At 43.0% G+C, this 23,191-nt stretch overlaps 1 protein-coding gene across 6 annotated transcripts in view; it reads left to right on the top strand.

The window, feature by feature from the left end:
• The window catches only part of NBEA (neurobeachin), a 2,584,133-nt gene that overhangs the window by 2,499,614 nt on the left and 61,328 nt on the right, over positions 1-23,191 (top strand). For all 6 annotated transcript variants that reach the window (XM_069640609.1, XM_069640605.1, XM_069640608.1 and 3 more), the window contains 2 exons: positions 2,546-2,617; positions 8,948-9,103. In XM_069640609.1, coding sequence (XP_069496710.1) covers positions 2,546-2,617; positions 8,948-9,103 — 228 coding nt within the window. The remainder of the gene's footprint in view (positions 1-2,545; positions 2,618-8,947; positions 9,104-23,191) is intronic.

Below are 23,191 nucleotides of genomic sequence, written 5' to 3'. Positions count from 1 at the left end.
TCAGTTGTTCAGAATATACCTTTTCATTATTTGTAGCTTTTCTTACATACAATCCTCTCCTGGGGTAGAATCAAAGGCTTTTGAAAATGCCAGGCACTTTGCTTTTCCTAAGCGCAACCACTCTGATCATTTGCCCCTCTCTTTATTTCTTACCCACACTTCCCTTTGTACCTTTTATCTTCAGGTGCTTGTCCTGCATGCGTGCACTCTTTTATTCCTTTCACTTTGCTGTGCTGTTCTTTTCCACTCTATACTTCTGTGCCTCTTGCACCTCCCTGCTTTATTCTTTTGGCACCCTTCTCTTTCGCTCACTTCTGTCTTTGGCCATGTCCACTTGTACTTTTTTCCCTTGCTGTGCGTCCATGCACCTTTTAAACTTTCACTTTCCTTCTCTGTGCATTTTCCGCACTTTACTTTCGAGCCGCTTGCCCTCTCTTGACTTTATCGTGCGCCCTCGCACTTTCCTCTTACTTTGCTTCTGTCCGCTTTAACTGTGCATTCGGGCCGCTTGCCCTTTCTTTCAAATTTAATTGCTTTGTGTTATTGTCTTTTATTTCTGTGTCGCGCACCATTTCTCTTCTTTTACTTTCTTTCACTCGCTTTCTCTCTTTCTACTTTCTCTTTCTGAAACTGTCGTCCTTGCTTTTTGCCGTTTCACAAATCAAGCTTTTTCCTCCTTTGCCAATCCAGCCACCTGCACGCTCCCGAGTTGCTCAATCTCATGCGATACTCACTGAGTAGTCGTAGCGCTGGTGAGAGTGTCTCCGGAATCCTTTTTGTTTGAGGTCAGGGTCTCACCACCTGTCCCTCATGCACCCTTGGGCCGGCACATGGCCCAAAGTAACGAGCAATTGCACAGACTCCACCAGCAGGGTCCCAGCTGCCTCGCTCTGGCTCTCAGGAGCCACATCCCCTCAGCCACACTGCAGCCCTCATCACACACCAGGCCAGTGTCGCAGCACCCCGCTCTCCTCCGGATCCTCCTTCCTGCAGCTCTGTGGCTTCTCTGGTCCAAAATGCCTCTCCAGCTCGCTCATCCATTGTTGTAAGACCACACCTTTTTATAGAGGAAAAAAAACAGTGGAGTCAGGTGTAAATGGTCACTATTAAATGCATGACCCTGCCTGACTCTATTAGTGGGACAGCTTGAGTTTTTTCTAGGGTAAGTTTCTCTTGTTTTCCCCATGTTTTTCCTATGGGTAATCTTCACTGATCTTAGTCACCTCTTCCACATCTCAGTATTTTTTGGAAATGGGGAGGGCAAGATTGGAGATCCCCCACAAAGGCTGAGGGGAGAGTCAATTGGGATATTTTTGGGACTGGGGAATACCACATCTTGCCCTTCGGTATCCTCCTCTCAATCCCTTGTAACCCTCCACTCAGGTGATCCTTCCTCGCTTGTCTACCCCAAGGGTTGGGATCCAAAAACGATGGCCCTTCCCTGGCCACCTGAATGGAAGATCCATAAGGAGTGGGTGGAAGAATACCATCATGTTTCTCACTGTAAACACAGGACCCCAAGCTGGGGTGAGAAAGGGCTCCAAGCGGGGAGAACCTATTGGAGCCCCAAGACTGTGAAAAAGCGACAAGACCACAATGTGGCAGTGAACAAAGTAGAGCCCCAAAATGGGATGTGAGAGAAAAGACCCCTAGGTGGTGTGGGAAAGATAAGGTCCCAGGCTTGACTGAATGGAATGAAACCCCCCCATGGGTAGGATGGGGCAGGAGTGAGAGAAATCCCCAAGACTGGGTGAGAGAAAAACACCCCCAAAATGGAGAGAGGGTAGTGAGATCCTAAGCTGCCGTGACAGGAACAAGAGACGCTCAAGGCTATTTGTTGGAAGTGTATTCCTGGGGCCAGGAGCCTCATTGAGAAAGCCCCCAGGGGAGAGGGGCAGAAACGAGCCACCATTAACTCATTAGGGCCATAGGCCTCTCTATACCTTTGTTGGATTTCTATTTCTTTTGTGTTGGGAACAACATTCAGGCTAAGATAGGATTCTGGATAGAGGACTTCGTGGTTTGTAACTAGATTCTGACAAGCACCATTTTGTGGTTTTCTTTATAGGATAGGACCAAAACCTATTAGGGTAAGTGCAGGTTTTGTTTGAAAAGAGTCAGTTACAGTGCCACTGTGTCTTCCTCCTGAGTCTGAATTACCAACTGGGGTCAGACGTGGAATTCTAATAACCCAATACAAGGTTGGGCCCTGTGCCATTAAAACGCTTTATGCCAACTGCTAGGTATTAAATTGTATTAAAAAAAGGAAATGTCTCCCAGCACCTTTCATGGGGTTCAATCGATCATTTTCCACAGTACATCTGATAATAACATGTTGCCATCTGAGAATTATGTATGCAACTCTTGGGTTGGCTCATTAGGTTACAAAGGAACAGGTTTGGTCTCTTTGCAGGCATATCCAGTGTCAACGGCTGTACTGCACTTTGTGTCTGTAATTATGGCTTAACCGCTTAGCATGGAACAGTTTGAAAAACTCTACAAGTATATTGCTACCATATCTTTACTCTCATTTGTTGTTTTGCAGGCCTCCGGGGAGCCCCAGGATATTCCTTGGATCAATCCCATCATCTCCCAATTGAAATGGATCCGCTGATTGGTACGGTGGGGGGGAATGTGGATATGAATGGGGCATAACATTAATTGAGCGCTGTTTATGGATACATTCTTTGTCTGATGATAGATCTGGACATGTGGCCTCTGAATATATACCTTACACAAAAGGAAAACTTCTGGCTTAAAATTATAATCGACCTTCATCGAGATGAAATTCACCTCAATGTGTTGTTGCATGTAATAGTATGTTTTTCACAGCATCTCGAGATTTGTAATTTGGTGAAAGATGCCTACAGAATACTGGCAATATTTAATATGTTCATCTATCAAAGCAACTTATTACAAGCTGCCCTTTTAATGCAAAGGAACTAGATCCTGTGCAACACAGGAAGGTTTAAATCCATCCTATGGCGCTGGTCAACCCTCCAAGCCATCATTCTTGAGCCAGCTTTGGAATTACAGAAAGAGAATACCATGTGCAGATCAGGCTTGATCCCACCCAGACAGAGCGAGTCCAGCCCTAACTGCTGTGCCACATCCCTCCGCACAAGACCACAAGGAATCCCAAATTTTATTCAGGCCCCATGAGCATTATCACGGAGGTGTAGCTTGGATCTATAGGATCTATAGGCACAGCATCCTCAGCACCCAAATCTGAGTATTATTGTCCCACTTAGGGTGGCAGTAGAAAATATGAACGTTGATGGCAGACAGGTTATTAATTAATCTTAATCACTGACAATTACCCAGGGCAACCCACCCAGATGGTCAGTTTTCAGCCTGTCTTGCCGTTACAGAAGTGGAGAGACCAGATGTAAATCAGGATTGGTCCTGCTACAAAAGCGGAATTCCAACCAAACCTGCTTGGTCACATATATTCTGCAGGCGACCACAAGCAACCCCTGTGATCAGAGTGTTACAAAGAAAGGAACCTAAAGGATATCTCGAACTACATTTCTCTATTGCTAGAATGAAGGTACAATTAATCTACAGACAGATCAGTTCAGTGGTGTATCTTCGCACACATAAGCAACTGCAAAGCAGTCATAAAGGCCCTGCATTTGCTCCACCAATTTAATTCTGAGATCATGCATAGCAAGGTGCATGAAGGAACACAGCCATGAACAGTCATGTCCGGCCTGGCGTTTGCTAATGTAGTCAATGTTCTGCCCAGTGGAGTGGGCAGAAATGTGTGATGTCCCACCCCATGAAATGCATAATTATGGCAAGACAAAGTTGTCCCATGAATATGAGCACACCTTGCAAATACCGAGTATGATGCATTAGGGGAAATAATGAGGGACTTGGAATTAATGTGCTGGCCTTGGTGTGCCCACGCTAGCTCCTGTTTACTTCTGGGCATGTTTGTTTTTTTCAGATCGAGATTGTTGTGTATGGCTTCAGCAACTATTCTCATTTCCAGATGTTGTACCTCTCTGGTGTGGTGTCATAGCAGAGAATTGTGTAAGTCATAATTAACTGCTATGACATCACACCAGGGTTAAATACAGCGTTGTTCCTGCCAGGTATGTAATTGTTCCTTTTTAATGTACTGTGAAGGGAATGGAAAAGTTGGGCCTCCTCACAAGTTTGGCGTGCTTCCTCTGGAAATACCATCACACTCATTTAATGTTTCTGCAACTCACAACCACAGTAAATACGCCTGATTATAATTGGCTGAATGGCAAGGTTGATCCCCGTTCCTGGAGGCCACTTTTTAGGATTTACTGCTGGCATTAATACCGTCAACAGTAAATTTTCCATGTTTTAGAGGTAAAGTGGAGTATAAAGCTCCAGCAATCGATGGATGCAATTCTTCCACTTTGACACCACAGTTAGAGTTCAGTGGTGTGAGAATTTGGTGGTAAAGGAATTGCCACAACATTAACTAAATTTTTCCCCACACCGCCATACTCTTAATTGGGCCCATCATATTTTTTATTTAGTATATAATCAGTCCCTATTGCCTCCATGTTGCACACTCTTCAGCGCAGAGGTTGGAAAAGGGGTGCAACATATGATGAGAGATAGGCAGCTTTCAACTACGGGATGCATTTCACCTCAGGGATCCAATTGATAACATAGACAACTCGAGCTTCCATCTCGTTGACTATCCGATTTCTCTCTGAACCCCACAGTGAGATATATCGGCGTATTTGTCAGTTACCCATCTATACTTCTAGATATTGTATTATCATCAACGAGGAATTTTGAATCTTTTTAAACATTTGAGGCTGTACATTTTTCAGATGTGTTTTCGGACATCCATTTTTAAATAACTGTGTGGATTTCCATTAAAGGGGTGAGAACCTCCCTGTTCTTTAACTTGCATCTTTGTCATCCCTCAGCTCTTGGCTTTCTTTTCCCTTGCCTGAATGGACAGTTTCCTTCCTGTGCTCAGCTGCCTCAGGTTTGCTACTTTCACTGAATTACCCCCAGAAGCTGTGCTTTGCCCCTCCCGCAGCACAGCACATTGAATCCTGGTTTTCATTATGATACGGTTGCCTTCCCGAAAGTGCGGACAGTGCCCTATGGTGCTATGCTAGTTGCAAAGACATACATTACCAATTATGCTAACAAAGACATAGCTATTTACCCTCTGGAAACAAAGCACTGATGAAAAAGGCCTATTTTGACCTGGCATTTCCAATGTTGCTGTTATTGTTTTTCAGCATTTTAGTTGAATTGCTGCCAGTGTGTGATCTTTGCTGTTGTTCTGTCCTGTTTGTCACAGTACACACCTCCCACAATGGCTATCCTGGCCTTTACCCTTCTGGGCTACTCACTATGGCATAGTGATTCCATCTGTCAGGTCTTACTCTATATCCATCCAATGCCTCCCACTATATCCATCCAATGCCTCCCACAGATTCACAGCTGGACCCTATGCATTAACACCTTGTAGGCTGTATTGACAAACTTCCATCATAATGGATAAATTGGGCTATCCCAGGGTTTAACAAGCCTGTTCCAAATTATGTTGGCTATTTCATGCCGTGTGCGTAGTGAATGCCTTTCTTCCTACATCATGGGATCATCTGGACTTTACTCCTGGATGCTTATGTGTGTTACTTGTTTAATACACCATAATCCAAACCACCTGATATTATGGAGAAACCCTTTCAATTGTGATTTGTCACCCCACACGTCCTATAATTGGAAATTCTTCAGACACAAATCTCAGAGTAGCTCTGGCACCGGCTCTTGCTTCAGAAAGAGACTATGAGGGGAAAATGTTAGAGACGACTGTGCGGCCAATGAGGCAAGACCTATAAGATACAATTTGAGGCTTTTTTACTGAACTTCTGTGTGGTTCCTATAACAGTGCCATACCACTGGCTCAAAGCATTGGACAGGCAACGTGAGGACACGAAAAAAAAAGAGGCGATGGCTGGAAGGTTTAGAATTAATGATAAACCTCTGGCAATTGCTCTGGGAAACCCCACAGACCATTCGTCTTCGCCTGCAAAACAAGAAAGTGAAAAGACCATATGCAAATCAAGCTTGGTCCCACCGACAAAAGGGCAGTCCAGCCCAAACTGCTAGGTCACATCTCTTCTGCACAAGACCACAAAAAACCCAGACATGTTTGGCCTAATTGGGCCTCCTCAGTGAGTTGTAGCTTGGATCTCCATGTCCAGCAGGCACGGGACTCACGTCTGGGCATACCCATCCCACTCGGGGTGACAAAGCAAAACAATGAGGTGAGGGCTGGAAGGTTTACAATTAATCATAAACCTCTGGCAAATACCCAAGACATTGCTCTGTTAACACTATACCACATAAAGGACAAATTCAGTAACCTCATATTCTCCTTTTTTAATTTAGCCACTTTGTCTAACCTGCTTTCTCTGATACCCTCAATTCTCTGTTGTAATGGTCAATTGTAAGCATAGGATTTCACTCCTATTTCATTTGCTTTGTTAGCTGTAAAGCAATGAAACACCCTTGGGATGAATCAGCTCTTTATAAAACATATAAATAAAAGCAGTGAGTCTTCTTATTTCATTGGTTTAGCATATCGCTGACCTGCCACTCCACCAATGCTTTCAAAGGGCTATATTAGTCCAGTAGGAGCTATGTCAATTTAGGAGAGGGTATGTTAAGGGTGTTATATTAAGGATGAAGAGGCCCGCCCGCTCACTCATAAGGAAGGTGGGGGCTGCTTGTCTCTTTACCTCAGTCCATAGAAGGATGGGAATTGTAAGCTTTGCATGGGAAATTAGAAAACTGAAAAGGTTGTTCCAGAGCTTGCATTTCATTGCTCATAGTGTTCTTCAACCACATTTCTTTCTCGTTCACGTTAATGGTTTTGTCCTTACAGGATGGCAGCTTCTAAGAGGCTATGTTTTTTTTTTATTGTTATTTTTTCATTTAATTCAGTGCTTGCCCATGAAGGCCATGTATTTTGTACGTGATGGCTTGAATGTTCATCTTTTGTCCAATAGCAGCCAGTTATATTGCCATGTATCTTGAGGTTAGGATATGCTCTTGCTGCCTTGTTATTCGTTTATGGATTAGGTTCCTAACATTAGAGTAGTCTAACCTTGGCAATATACACTTCTGTTTGATCATCAGTGCTCAGAATAGTGAGAGTAGCTTCTTGAGGATAATAAACTGGTCGTTCAGGCTCTTGATTACAGTGTTGTCCTAGATTTAGAGTCGAACAAAATGTTAGGTTGCTGGCTTAGAACCATGTCGGGGCAACCTCTTTCAGCTGCTGAAACTAACCAATGGAAGGCCACAACCACGTATTAGCACCTCTGTTTATTAGCCGTTTAGATCAAGAAATGTCTCCTTCATTGAATGATGTGTATGTTCCATAAATTTGCGGATGGGGGGGTCTTATGCCCTGAACCACCTTTGAGTTCAAGATGAATCTAGTGTTGTCTGCCTGTGTTTGAAACTGAAAGTCGCGAGGCGCATTGTGCTTAGACAAGCAGGTTAATGCAAACATTGAACAGCAGTGACGATAGAAGAAATCCCTGTGGACGCCCACAAGTGACCCTTGTGATGTTAGAAGTTGATATGGTAATTCTGACTTTTGGGCTTTGATGTAAAAGCAATTATTTGTACTATTCTAGGGCCATTCCTGGAATGCCTACCCCATTACAAAGATGCATGATATGTAATTTTGGTCATGTGTCATACGCATCTAACATCGAGAACTGTACAGTCCAACAGCTATTTTACTGTATCCTGTTAATTTAGTAGTTCTCTCTCGGATTGATGTCAGTAGCGACTCTGTCATTCTTACCTGCTTCAAACCTGATTGATGGCCTTTGAGTATGTTTTTGATCCAGAGGTGCTCTTGAGAGTTGTCAAGTTACCTCCCACTCCAAGGTCATGCTCGCTGATAGTAGGTGAGAGATTGGGGAGAGAAGGTGGCTCACCAGTAGTAGGTGAGCAATTGGGTGGCATTCGGTAATTCAGCAGTAGTTTGTTTTAGTGATGGGATAATAACGTCTTGATTTAGATCATCTGGGACCATACTCTGGGACTTGGATGCATTTATAAGGTGGGAGATTTCAGGGACGAGTGTGCCGAGGAACTCCTTGATCCTGATGGCCTTACATGGCTTCATTGGTCGGTTGCAGTCTTTGTGTTCTTTCAATGCTAGCACCTCTTCAGAAGGTCTGATTTGTTATGATGTAATAAAGTAACTCCAGTGAGGGCCCTAGGGCAGTCTGGCTGAATGAAGATGTTTCGCAGTTGTTGATCAGCATTGCTCCTGGTGGCCTTGCATGGCTTCATTGGTCGTTTGCAGTCTTTTTCTTTCGATGCTAGCACCTCTGGATAAGGCCTGATTGGTTATGATGGGATAGAGTAACTATAGCGAGGGCCCTAGGGCAGTCTGGCTGAATGAAGATGTTTCCCGGTTGTTGATCAGCATTGCTCTGGCTTGTTTTGGCGATGAGAAAATTTCAGAGACCGTTTTAGCACTAAAAACTTCACTTGGAGAACATTATCCACTGACAGCAAGTGAATGAAGCCTGTGCAAGAGAGGCCACATCCAATTGCATAATATGCTTTGTATATTTTTTAAAATGGTTGTTTCCTTTATGTACTAAATACTGATACTGTGGTTCCTCCAGTGAAATAACGCTCTTGATCTCACTTGCTTCTGGACTTTTAACATTTTGTTTCAGACTGACAGGGATGATGCAAACCCACTGTCTAATTTAATACTTTATTGTAAAGTGCCATACAAACTCATGTTTGCAATGTGTTTAGTTGCTATAGTGTGAATTTCCACAGATGTATGTTACAGTAAAACTTGCATTCAGGGAATGTGCCTCAGAGCTGCGAATGCTTGAGCGACAGGTGGCGGCCTTGCTTGCTGACAGACATGATGCTTTCTCTTGTCATGCAGCCAACAACTCTGGTGTGAACAAGCGGCAGATCACAGACCTCGTGGATCAGAGCATTCAGATCAACGCGCACTGTTTTGTAGTCACTGCAGACAATCGCTACATCCTCATCTGCGGCTTCTGGGATAAGAGCTTTAGGGTTTATTCAACAGAAACAGGTAATTTTAACTACAGAGCAATCTCCCATGCTATTCAGAATCTTATGTTTCCAGCCCAGGATTGCGCCCCAGTGCTGGCGTGTCACATGAGCGAGAATCTACTTTAATAGACCGTGAGCGCCCCATAGGCGGGAGAAGGTTGACCACATGTCAGCCCGCTTGGGGTGATGCTGCGTGGTCATTATTCTTAAAATGGATTGTCGTACATTGTTCTTTTGCTTGCAGTTCCTCTGGTAAGTTGGGTGTGTTGCATAATCGTGGGGAGGGATAGGGCATTAACGGCAAATAAAGACCTCTGTAAGATTCGCTGATGCGGAGTGTCTCAGAGAGTCACAAAAAATAGGAAAAAAAAGAAAGGCTGATGCAGAATGAACATTTTCAAAATACGCTACCCACCATTTAAAATTGTTAGAGCATAGTCGGTGGCAGGGGCTTCAAAGGTGTGATGGAGGCCAAATGTCCTCCCCCTTGGAAACATCTGCTCCAATGGTCCCCCTTTCGTCACCCCAATGAGGATGTTCCTGTGACATGCAGGTGGCACTGGGCTGTGATTTGCTTCTGAGACACACTTGGCATCTTCAGCGGGCTTAGATTTCCGATATCTTCCAGCAACCATGTGCATTAACTCGAAGCAGCATAACATTTCACCCTGGCACCCCGAAAAACATGTCCCAGTGGAAGTTCCTCATTTAAACCATAAATTGACATATAAGTAATGATGATTATTAGTAATTATAATTGCTGAGATAAACAATAATAGGTCTCTATATAGTGCTTGTGAGTGATAGGTTTAGACCACCCAATTTTGTTCATGTTAAGGGGCTGAGTCAGTTTGGCCAGGAGTCGGACGTGTGACTGCAGATTGCACACATCTCAAAAGTGAGGCGCTTGACTTGCTGAGCTATCTGACCTTTAAGTTTGATAACGACATTTGTTTTTGAAATGGTCCCGTGAGGAGCATCATTATTGCATAACCTTAGAAGGTTAGCGGGCGCAAATAACCATTTCATTATAAGAAGACAGAAGAAGAAAACCTCTCTGCGCATCTTGTATCGTATTGTTAAGGGCCAGCAGCCGGGCAGCTTCTCTTCCAATAAACACCCAAACCCTTCATGACGGTATGACGTTCATCCAGCGCACATTTTTGTTTTCGCAGCGCTTTTTGCCGAAAACATTTTGCCGATAAAATCCATCTAAAATATGGCGGTGCGGGGCATATAAGGGGTTTGGTGCGTTATGTGGAGTAAATAATAGGGGAGGGGGAATTTGGGGAGGACCCCCATAAATAAGAAAAAAATAAATACATTTGATGCATTTTTTTGGCAAAAAATAACGGGATGAATGAACATAGAGCCCTTCGTGACACGTTAGGGTGGTCATTAGAATCAGTAGCTTGCATTCCAGGTTTCATCTGCTGCTTCAGATACCGTGTTCATGCATGATGGCACCGCTGGAGTGAGCCCCATATGCACAGTGCTCGAGTCCGATGTTCGCCCTTTATAAATTCCATATATAGCTGGCCCCATGACAGAGGCGTAGTCAGGGTTGTCTAACATGTGGGGCCTGCAGCTGATGTAATTGGGCCAATCGCAGTGACATCAACACCTGTAAATGCCCACACAGTTTAATCCATACTTCTTTACACCTATTAATTCATGCAAGTGAAAACGTATTTTTTCCTTACAGTTCCTCTTAAGATCAGGCAGTAATAATATTAGTGCTCCTTCCTGTGGCACTTCCCTGCTGGTACGACTGTTAAAAACATGTGAGTGGAGCTGTGTGTGTGGAATCAGAAGGCAGGCTCTTATGTGTCCATAGCTTCTAGTTCTTTGGTTGAGACTATTCTTTACTCTCTTTTTAAAGGACATTTTTGCCTGTTTTCAGGGGAGTAAAATTGGCTAAAACATCTCTTTTCAGTGGGATTGGATTTATGGGCACCTCAGCAAAGATGGGGCAATAGGAAAGGTACACCTTCAATCCGTTCATTTGTCTCTCTTGTCTTCTCTATTACCTTTAGAAAAGGCAACTGTGGAGTCTAGGATGAGAATTCTGCTAGCCTGTATGCATTTATCTCTGTATCAAACTTATCAATTGTCAATGGTCATTATTATTATGTTTCATATAGTGCTTTGTGTCAGATTCCTTCCACTTCTAAGCGCTGTAATAACAGTTGTTATATATCAATGTCTTGGTCTTTAGCCTTATTACATAGTAGGAAAGGGGTCATTGTTAGGTGTAACTCTTCTTTTCACCAGCTTGTGGAACACTGTACAGTTACTTGTGTAAAACTAGTGTCTTTTCAGCACTCCCTTGAATATGACCATAATACTCTCTGTGGAGATCACCCATCATGTCCATCTTTGTCCATGAAAAGAATAATGTGTAGTAGGGTGAATGATGTGTCTTTTTTATGGCTTAATTTTCTCTTTTGAAGTCTCTTTTGTTTCCAGTGTACAGGTTTATTTTCTTGTGCACTTTTTTATGTCACTTAAAACATAAATGCATAAGATCTGGTTTCAGGGTGGGCTCAAGTTTGGATTGAATAACTGCTGGGTCTTTTGGAGGTCACCCTTCACGAGTCTTATTTTTCTATCTGTGATACTGTCAGCACGCGCGTTTCTTCTCCTTCTGCTTGCTAAGTACTGGCTGCTACCTAACTACTTTCGTCCAGCCGACTGGGGTGATGGCACACACATTAACGGTGCACCCCTGTCATGGAAGCCATCCAGCTAGGCCGCAAGTCCCAATCTTCGGTATGCAGTAATAAAATTGCAGCAAAAATGTTGCCTTTACAAAAAATCGCTGCAAAAATGCTGTGGTTTGACCCCGCAAAGGTGTACCCCATTATACCATTTAAGGGGCGCAGAGGTTGCAGGGGTGTCCCCCACACCCCTTAAATGGTATAATGGGTCCGGGGGTTGCGGGGGTGTCCTCTGCTTCCTTTACATGGATTGCGGCAGCAAAACCACAGCCTTTTTGCCGCAATTTCTTTGTGTAAACGGCCATTTTTGCCTCGATTTTAACACATGGAACCAAATCTTCAAAGGGCCGAATTAGCCCTTTATCCTTCTGAGGTGGATACATTGAGTGTCATTAATCATTAAGCAACCATGTTTGTGACAGCACTCAGAGGCTGGATGAACAAGGCCTGAAGCACTGTGCATATACTTGACATTATTATTTAAAAAAAGCCCTTGCTGCCTTGTATTATTACAGCCAGCTTTTTTTCAGTAATCCCCAGACCAACCCATGGCTCTTTAGCATCATCAGCCGCCTTTGGCAGGTGCCCTTCTCGAGCCTTTAATGGCTTCAAAGGTCCTGCAAGCAGGTGAGAGGCTGCAGAAGAAATCCACCCTCAGACGACAAGCTATTTTATTACTGATTATGAATTCCAAGAAAAAGATCCAAGAACCGGAAAACCCAATTTCTAAAAAACAGAAACAACTATTGGAGATGGATGAAGATAATCCTAGCAGTCAGGGAATTTATAAACTTCTGAGGCAGGTGGCCCTGGACATGGTAGAGGTCAAAACCATCTTGGCTTAGCTGAACTCAAAGGTTTCCTATCTGGATGTTAGGGTGGAGGATTTGGAGAAGAAGTCTATCACTATGAGTTCAGAGATGGCAGGTAGTTACAGGGTTTACAACATCTTGAAGACAGACCTCCAATGTGAGAAGGACAAACGTATGGAAATGGACATGAAGCTGTGGGAAAGAAATGGTAAGACTGATTGGAATTGAAGAAAATTCTGAACCCAGAAATGAATGTCTGATACCGTTAATTTTGAGTATATTTAAGGACTGCTATGGTATTGATTCCTTTAAGCACGGTGATTTTGACCATGCTTATCGGATTAGCAAACTGCCAGGCTCTAAGCCAAGACACATACTTGTGTCCTTTGTCCTCACAAGAAAGAAGGAAATTATATTGCGTGCAGCAAGGGATAAAGAATCTGTTGTCTTCAAAGGAAAGGCAATCTATGTCTATCCAGACTTCCCTAAGGAATTCATGGCAGCCAGGAGAAATGTACAGGGGGTGAAGGAGTTGGCAAAGAACCTTCAGGTAAAGGCTTTCTTAAACAGATTTAATGCAATGACTGTCATGTTGCCTGAAGGAGAAAAAGTCACCTCTGATCCTAAAGAGGCATTTTTATGGCTTGAGAGTCTCTGGGACTTGCGTGCTACAATTTCGGATTGATTTATTGTGTTGGCTACATTTCAAAATTCTATACATTATTTGCTGTTCAATTTCAACAAAATGGCACTGGCTGTGCTGGACAGTTAAACGTTTCTTTTGTTTGTTTGTTTACCTTGGAATTTTGATCCGACACGAGCAACAGGAAAAACATTCACCCAAAGAAATTACCCTGGTCTGATCAGCTGACCAGAATTATTCTACCAATAAGCTACGTTACGCAGTGTGTGATGTATGAGCTGACTCCCTTTGTGGAGGTGGAGCGGGCTTGCATGCAAAGAGGCCCCACTCTTGGATGCAGGAAAAGAACTATCAGCACTGCAGTGCGGGTGCCGGAAGCCGCCTCTAGCCGTCCTCTTCTACTTCAAGCTTTATGAATTGGGAAAGACGGGGATCGAGGTTCTACCTCGCGGTATGTGGTCCATTTATGTGAGTAATACGGCATCTGCTCATGTCTCAACTCGTGATGTCTGGAGCGTTTCTAGCTATTGGCATGTTTTGATAAATGTTCCTGGATGGTTTTCAACAACTCTACGGTCACATTATTATGAGCTTTTCAGACATTCGAATTCTGGTGAATTTCAAATAGTACAACGGATGAGGCAGGATTCAATTGCACAACATCATTTGTCTGTGAACTACTAGGGAGGAGCGATGTCAGAGAGGCTTTAAAATGCACTTTCCTTGTGATTTCTAGTGGATTCCCATTTCCTATTGTGTTTGTTTATTCGATGACTGATGTTTATCAACTTTTCTCACACACATGGCTGGATTGAAATGTATGGATACTTACAGGTTGAGTTAACGCTAGTGGAATTTTCACTGCATTTTTTTTTGTTTTTTGTTTTTTGAGGGGTTTGTTTTTGGCATCTGTTGATTTGTCGCACTTGTGTTCCTCCTCCCTTCTGGTTTTCAGGCTGGGTGTTAAGGGTTTGCAATTCTCAGGGCGCTTGGAGTGGGTGCGTGTTCTGGTGCAGTTTTGTCCCTCTCTCCTCATGTGTTTACAGGTCACTTTATGACTGCTTACACATTGATTGCATTCTGCCCTTTACATCGTGCCTTGCATTTGAAAGGCATATATACATCAGGCCGTATTGTGATGTATGGTGAGGAGCTCCAGGGAAGGCAGGGATGCTTGGAATGTTTTGGGGGTGTCGACAAATTCGAAATTTATGATTCAAGGGTGTAGTACAGCTCACCTGCCTTCCCCCTTCATTCGTGTTGTGAGGTTTGGTATATAATCCTGGTGGGTTTCTAGTAATTCTATAGCCATATTATGCATTTCGTTTCTGCGCTATTATGACGTCTAAATTCTGGTATGTTCCAAAAGAAATCTGTTGTTATCACCTGTGAAAACACCAATGTGTATTGTAAAAGAACGGAGTGGGATAGGTTGGGGACGTGCCGGGTTAACCAAATTACATGAATTGGTCATGATCCTGCTTGATGACTAGATGGAAGGATTACCACAGTCTTCTAGGTTGATTAATGATCAGCTGGGATCCAATAGGCACATACGTGCTGACAATGCTTGCAATAATTCCTTTATTTCCCTACGTATAGCTTGTTAACTGTTGAAGAGCAGTATGTGATGAGATGTTTTGAGGACAAGCAAAACAGCTTCATATTACTTTCTATTTGTGTCTTGTGAATGTGAGTTCTGGTGGAATGTTTGTAGGCTGGGTTCAAATTGGTAGAATACTTCATGTATCCTGTTGTGGGCATGATGGTTGGGAGTGCTATACATGAATTCTTATGTGGAGTTGGGAGGGGTGCCAGGGTTTTTGGGGTATTTAGTTCTTGTTGACGTTGGATTCGAACTTCTGTTTCAGCGGGTGTGGAGGAGTTTTTCAAGTGCATGCAGAATAATTGAACTAGTGATCTTTTTTCAGTATCTGGTACAAATCCTTGTGATGTATTCAGGCAAGGGGGCTCTTTTGTCTGTCTCCTCTTGGAACATGAATGGTATTAATAACCCAGTCAAACGACAAAAGGTTTTTAATTATTTGGATGATATGCATAATGACATTTATTTCCTACAAGAAACACATTTGTTGAAAGAAGAGATCAATAAATTGCAGAGGCGGTGGGTGGGTGACTTTTATACTTCATGTAGACATTCAGGGGGTTAAGTCAGTTCTTTGTAACATTTATGCTCCCTCGGTGGTTGATGGTGCTTTTTTTAGATTTTGATTTCCCTAATATTATTCTGGGGGGTGATTTCAATTTGACTTTTGACCCAGCCTTAGGTCGTAGTGGGCCACGTATGCATCAGAGGAGAGATCCTACTTTTTGTTAATTTCAGTCACTTGTATCTGAGTTTGACTTGAAGGATTGTTGGAGACTACGAAATCCAGATTTGAGAGAATACACTTTTTTTCTGGCTCTCACAATACACACTCGTGTATTGACATGTTCCTCATGGCTGGCTCGATGACAGCAAACCTATCGAGTTGTGGGATTGGCAGTATTGCAGTTACAGACCATGCACCAGTGTTTTTGAATTTAAAACTGGAGTTTGATACTCGCAGGGCGTTTTGTGAATATCTCTATTCTGCAAGATGAAACAATGGTGGCTAAAATTGGATCCGAGGCTGAACATTTTGTGGCAGAAAACAGAACAGATCGGCTTAGTGTTAAGACAGTTTGGGAGGCCTTCAAATGTACAATGAGTGGTCTATTGTTGGGATTGTCTAGTAGCTAGAGGAAGAGCTTGGAAAGAGTGAGATGGGATGTGGACGAACGCATTAAAGCAATTTCGAATGATTTGATAAGTGACCCAAATAATACTGACAAGAGATCAATACTTAGAAAGTTACAGAGAGAATTGAATGACGTTTTAACAGTGAAATCTGAAAAGGACTTGTACAGGTTAAGGTGCTCGTATTTTGAATATGGGGAAAAATGCGACCGTTGGCTAGCCTATAGGCTACGACAACAACAATCAGAAGGGGCAATAACCTCTATAATGGGGATGAATGGTCTGGTAACATTGACCCTAATGAGATTAATATAGCTTTCAAAGAATACTATATGAAGCCGTATCAAAATGAGTCTGGTATCAGTGGTCTTGGGGGTACTTTTCTGGATGGTTTAGAGGTCCTGAAGGTTACAGAATTGGAAAAATCACTTCTAAATAAGGAAGTGACTATTGAAGAGATTAAGTTTGTCATTGGAAGGCTAAATTCAGGCAAAACTCCAGGGCCGGGTGGATTGCCGGCTGAATTTTATAAGATTTTACCAGATTCGGCAGTGGAGTTATTGCGGGATATGTTTGCTGAATCTAAAGAGGTGGGCCTGTTACCAACTTCTACCAATCATTCCTCTATATCTGTTTTTTAAATAAGGGTATAGACAGCTGCTCGATGTCTAATTATCGTCCAATAAGCTTAATAAATACGGACAACAAAATATTAGCGAAATTGTTGCCCATACGTATTGAACACTTACTAGTGAAGCTAGGGCACACTGACCAATCAGGTTTTATTCAAGGTTGTAGGACTTCTAGTAATATTAGAAACCTGTTGATGATGATGACACAGGCGCATGGCTCGGAGGAGGATGTTGCAGTGTTCTCGCTAGACTCTGAAAAAGCATTTGACCGGGTTAATTGGCAATATCTTTTTTCAGTCTTGCGTGCTATGAACTTGGGTGAGGACTTATTTTCCTGTATTGCCCTGTTATATGCTTGTTCAATGGCCAGTGTCAAAACTAATGGACAAATGTCTGATTCTTTTGAGTTACAGAGGGGTACAAGGCAGGGGTGCCCACTGTCTCCTCTATTATTTGTTTTAGCCATCGAGCCGTTGCCAGTTGCTTTGATGTGTGATGTTGAGGTACGAGGTCTAACCTTTCATGGAGTTGAACAAAAGGTATGGTTATATGCGGACGATTTGCTGCTAGTATTGCGAGATTTGGCGGTTTCATTACCTGCCTTGTTAAGCCTAATATGCAGGTTTCATGATGTAGCTGGATACCAGGTTAATTGGTCTAAGTCTGAGGTCTTACTGATTACGCAATATTGTGATAAGCGTTTCGTGTCTGAATGGGGTTTTCAGTGGTGCGACAAAAGATTAAAATACCTGGGTGTTTGGCTGACACGAGTGGTTGATGATATGGCGGGAGAAAACATGATTGAGGTGTGTAGAGATCTGAAAATTAATATTCAGAGATGGTCTTTGTTACGTTTATCGCTCTAGGGCAAAGTGAACGCTCTAAAAATGAATGCGGTTCCAAAAGTTAATTACATACTGGGTATGCTTCCTATGAAGATAAGTCAGTTTTATTGGAAGAAAATTGATGGCTTTCTGCAGTCGTTTCTTTGGGATGATAAACCACCACGACTTAAGTTATGGAAGCTTCAATTGCCTATGGAGAAAGGGGGACTGGGCGTTCCGAATTTCAAAGTGTCGGGCATGGAACAGAATCCGCCTTATTAGACCTATAAAATCAAATCTCACAGATCATGGACAAAGGCAAACCTGCCTTGCTCCTCCTCCTCGATTTATCAGCTGATTTTGACCTGGTAGATCACCAAACACTCACCACCCACCACACCCATGCAGCCCATTTCTCTAATCAATCAGCATCCAGGATCACTTCCTTCCTTGAAGGAAGTGCCATGAAGGTCTACTCTGACACAGCTAACGCAGATCCTACCACTACAAACTGCAGTGTCTGTCAAGGGTTTTGACCCATGTTGAATCCTTAGACTTGGTAGATGTGGGGATGAGCTGTCGCTGCCCATTATTCTATCCCAGAACAAACTAAATCCATAGACTGGGTGGATGTGGGGATGAGCTATCGCCGCCCACATTCACGCCAGAATCCAGGAGAACTGCGCAGTTGGCACAAGACCACTCCAAAGATACAACCTTCTTGTGGGGGGTTCCACATCACCACTCTACTGTAAGGATGCCATCAAAACAATGTTAAGCAAGGGTCCTATACTATCAAGCAAAAGACCACTCTATTGAAATGCAGTAATTCAAGACAGATCCCAAAAATTGATGCAATACCGGTACTCACCACTATCAGAAAGCCGGCGTTTTAAAACCACCAGACTTTTGTGTAAAACTGAAGAGAGGAACCCAAACCAGGCCAAGGAAAGACTTGCTAAGAGGTGGACACAATGTAAAACTATATTCTGAAATGACTTGAAGGAAGTAATTATTTAATGTATATGTAAAAATTGTAAGATTGAGTTAAACTGGGAACTAAAGTGACATTTAGCTGAATTCTGGCTGACAACTACCCCCGACAGGAGAAACCTGCTCAGCCACTCTTCCCAGGCCTAGCTGCATCCTGCTTCCCCACCAAAAGGAGTTGACACCTCTCTGATTAGATTAGGGGAGGGGCACCTGCAGGAGGTTACACAAAGCCTTGTCAGGCAAATGTTATATTGGGGGGGGCCGTAAAGTGGCTTCCTCTTGGGAGAAGTGGGAGGAGAAGTGCCTGTTAGAGCCAGCTGAGCTTGGGGGAAGTGGATAAACCAGTTATTCCACCATGTGATGTGGGAAGCCACACCCCTGTTTGACCAGGGCATAATTTTAAAAAGATAGATAACTCATAGTGCAGACTTGTCAGAATTATATAAGTAATATCATTATTTTTGTGATTTTTCTGTGCACGTTTTAAGAGGTGTTATGACCCTGTGGTGTATTCTGGGGGGTTGCTTGCAGAAAATAGGGTCTTACTCCAAATGTCTGCATGTTAAAAATCTGACACTTCATCAATTAATGTCTGTACTCCTGCGCACATGTGTGTAATTTTTGGTAAATGTCCGATATTGGTAAACCATAATGCAAGCCCCCAGGAAGATCAGAGGCGGACAAGCATGGACCACAAGGAATATATAATGTGTACATGTAATTTCAACAAATTGTGTATCTGGGAAATATGTATTTGAATCAAATATAGATTTGTGGGCAAATTGACCAGGGGAGGATCCTCTGACCCATAAACAGACCTCATCATGATGACAATCCATTTCCTTCCCCCAATCATGGGAGAGGGGAGAATTGGGCCAATGACAAGTAGACAGGGGCAGGCTCAGTTATGCCACGCACACACCCACTTCCAAAACACATAAAAAGAGACTGCTGGGACAGGTAGAGACATTCAATTCCATTTGCTGTGGAGCATGCTGACCGACGACTTCACATCCAGAGATCCAACACTTAGACTTCCAAGCTAAACAGAGACTACAGAACTTTGAACCAAGAAGGCCCACTGCAAGCAAAAGTATTTGTCAGCAGGCCTCAAAATCTTTTGCAAACTATTCAACAGCCGGGCGAGCTGTTTGAATTCGTTGCCAAGAACTTTTGCCAGTACCCAGAAAGCAGTGTTACATCCAGAATCCACTTGACTCGGACCGGAAAGCAGAGCAGTATGCAGAACCAGAGGCCGCTGTATCCAGAGAGGCTAGACCAGCAGAGCAGAGCTGACCCAGACGCTGTGAGCAGAACCGCCCAAAGTCCAGTTCAGTTGACCAGATCCGTGACGAGACCCATTCATTTCAAAATTAGGAGTGAGTATCCGCCAGAACTGTGCAGAACCCAATCTCTTAGTTAAAATAATCTAATCCAAACTATTTTAACCTAAGTAGAGCTGCCTCCTAGTAATCCTGTCATCTGTCATTCTAAAGCTGCGAGCTGTCATCTGTCATCCTAACGCTGCAAACTGTCACCTGTCATTTTGAGTTTTACTTTAAATCCGAAAATCTACCTTTATTAAATCGTCCGTATCTCATGAACCGTTTGGGCTAGCGAACCTAGAACCAACTTCCTACTCCTTATACTTTTACGCAATCGCGATTTACGCACTCGCAAAATTTACCGCAATTTGGCCTGATTTCGTCATCTGTAAAAAGATAGCCGCTTTTTGCCTGAACTGCTAAAATTCGTTTGCAACCTAATAACCATCCCTGAACCATTGTTAGGGCTGACCTGAACTGATTTAAAGCATCTCTCACTCACCCTGAACCTCCTGCAGGGAATTAAAATCAATTATAGCACCTTTTCACTTCCTTGCAAACCACATTAAAGTAATTTGCCTGTGTTTCAAAATTCTACCTGTTTTCCTCTAAGCTTGCTGGGGGGGAACTGAATTCGTATTGTATTTGATTGCATTCCTGAGAACTGTGTGCTCCTCCTTCCATTTCTTACATTGCATAGGGGGGGCAGGGTGTGAATTGCCAGAGAAAAAGGGATTACATTGTTGTTGGTTGAAATCATATCAAGTTTATTTGCTGTACTGCATTTTATTCCACCTTGCATTTCCTTGAAACCATCAAGCATTTTCAGCTACCTCATCCTCTATACTACTCCTAAGTAATCAAGTGTACCACTGTAACATTACCCATTGTGGATCCACATCATATGTCTAAGTGTACTATCAGATATTAGTTTGTTATAAAAGTGTGATATATATATATATATATAGATTGTTCAATTTTTCAAAGAAACCTTTTAAATTTGCAAAACAGACCTACTTCTTGGCTTAGTGGGGTCAGGGGGATTCTAAGAGAGGAGTGTTATATAAGGGTTGTCATCCAGAGTACATGAACTGGACCTAAAAATATATCAATAAGGGTTTCCCTCAGCATCCCAAACTAGGCATTGACTTAGCTGTAGTGTTGAAGTGAAGCCGCTTAACATGTCCCTGAAGGATCTTGTACAGCCCCCACCCTCTATAACATCTTCACAAACCCCCTCTTCGACCTACTTGACTCCATGGGTGTTGCATATACAATCTATGCAGATGACACCCAAGTACTTTTACCCCTATCTGGACTCTATGACCAAGACGCCACGGCCCTTCACAACATCTATGCCACTATCCAAGCTTGGATGGCAATCAATGGCCTCTGTCTTAACGGGGAGAAGACTGAAATTCTCATTCTGGGCCATACGAACACATTATCGAAACTAAGCCCCCAATACAACAACTTCAACATAGACAACTCAATCATCTCTATATCATCCTCTGTCAAGACTCTAGGTGCTCACATTGATGCAAATCTATCGATAAACAAACAAGTCAGCGCCATAGCCTCTGCATTAGCGTTCAGCACCAAACTCATCAATGCCATTAAACCCTACTTATCCACCCCCAACCGCTTGGCCATAGCTAGAGCAAATATAGGAGCCAAACTCGATTATTGCAACGCCCTTCTAGCTGGCACCTCTACCAAAAACATTCACAGACTGCAAACCACACAAAACAATGCCTTCAGAGCCGCCATGAGCATCCCTAGAAGAGACCATATATCCCACGCCAGACATGAAGCCCGGTGGCTCCAGGTCAAAGACCGTATTACTCTGAAAATCCTCACCATCACTTACAGGTGCATCAACAAAACCGCTCCAGCATACCCATCTGAAGCAATATCAAGGACCTCATCCACTCGCCCCACCAGAGCTCAGTACACCAACCAGCTACACATACCACTCATAAAGAGAGCCACAGCGGGAGGTCTAGGCTTCTCCTATATTGCACCGAAAGTCTGGAACTCACTCCCTTCCACCCTTAGAGCTGAAACTGTCTTCCGCAACAACCTCAAGGCCACTCTCCTCAACTAGCAAGTGGAGGACTGTCTCCTCCACTTCTGCCATGTATACTGTAATATAACACAAATGTAATATAACTATTTTGTAACCTGTATATATACTGCTAATGACCATGTAACTATATTGAAACCTGTATATATATTGCTAATGACCATGTAAACAAGTAACTAAGCTTTGTACTGTAACAAGTGCCACAATGTTTTCGGGCTGTTGTGCGATATATAAATATGAATAAAACAAACAAAACAAACAAAAGCTTATCACTTGGTTTTTTCTAGTCACTTTATAGTCCCCTTCTTGAAAGAACCACTGGATAGGTGGGCTGTGGCAGAGGCGAGTTTATTGGGCCCACTTCCGCCTACGGCAATCCTCAAGGCCACAAATAGGCAATGTAGGATAATGCCAATGACTGTGTTTCTGAGAGAGACTTAGAAAAATGTGCATGAAATGTTGGGCTCGGTGGCTTTGAAGACTTCTCATGCTTCCATTTGGTTGAACCCGGCGATAGTTGATGGAGGTAAGCCTTTATTCTGGCTGGAGTGGCTTCTAAGTGGTATATATTGAATTGGTGATGTCATTAGGGATGGTAAGTGAATTGATGAAGGAGAGTTGTGTGCGAAATTTAATATTGACAATTACTCAACTAGTGACTTCCGGAAATTGAAAAAATGTATAAGAGAGATGGCTGAGCAGGGTGATGCAATAGAGAATCTCTTTCTTAAGGAGAGAGTCGGGATGTGGTTCAATTGCTTGCAGGGTGTACAATCAAATTGTTTCTAATTATGAAGAGAATTCTGAAGAGCGGATTGGGGCAGGAGATTGGGGTGTGTGATTTCATCTGAGATGTGGTTGGAAATGTGTGCTAATATAAAGCCTTGCTCTATAAACTTGAAAGAACGTTTGAGGCAAAAAAAAGAGCCTCAACAGAGAGTGTATTGGAGTCCGGAAAGGATGATGAAGAGAGGTATGGTGGAATCTGACGAATGCTGGTGCTGTGGGAATGAAGTAGGTAGCTTGGAACATCTACTCTGGGACTGTATATGAGTGTGTGGATTTTGGCAGGATGTGTGTAGCATTTTCTTGCAAATTTTGACCTTGAATATTGCATTGGATTTCAAAACGATGATCTTAGGAGGTGGTGAGTTACTTGAGGACCTTTCAGTCTCTCAGAAGAAAATCTTGTTCCGAGGGGCCTGTATAGGCAAAAGGATATTAAGGTGCTGGAAATCACGAATTGCACCTACGGTTGCGGATTGTATTGAGGAGATGACTTGTCTTGCAAACATGGAGAGAGTAATTTACAGGAGACAAGGGAAACTGACC

This window comes from Ambystoma mexicanum, chromosome 7q (assembly GCF_040938575.1).
Source record: "Ambystoma mexicanum isolate Mex_15411 chromosome 7q, UKY_AmexF1_1, whole genome shotgun sequence".
In the NCBI taxonomy this organism is placed as follows: Eukaryota; Metazoa; Chordata; class Amphibia; order Caudata; family Ambystomatidae; genus Ambystoma; species Ambystoma mexicanum.
This window is presented reverse-complemented; position numbering and strand designations above follow the sequence as displayed.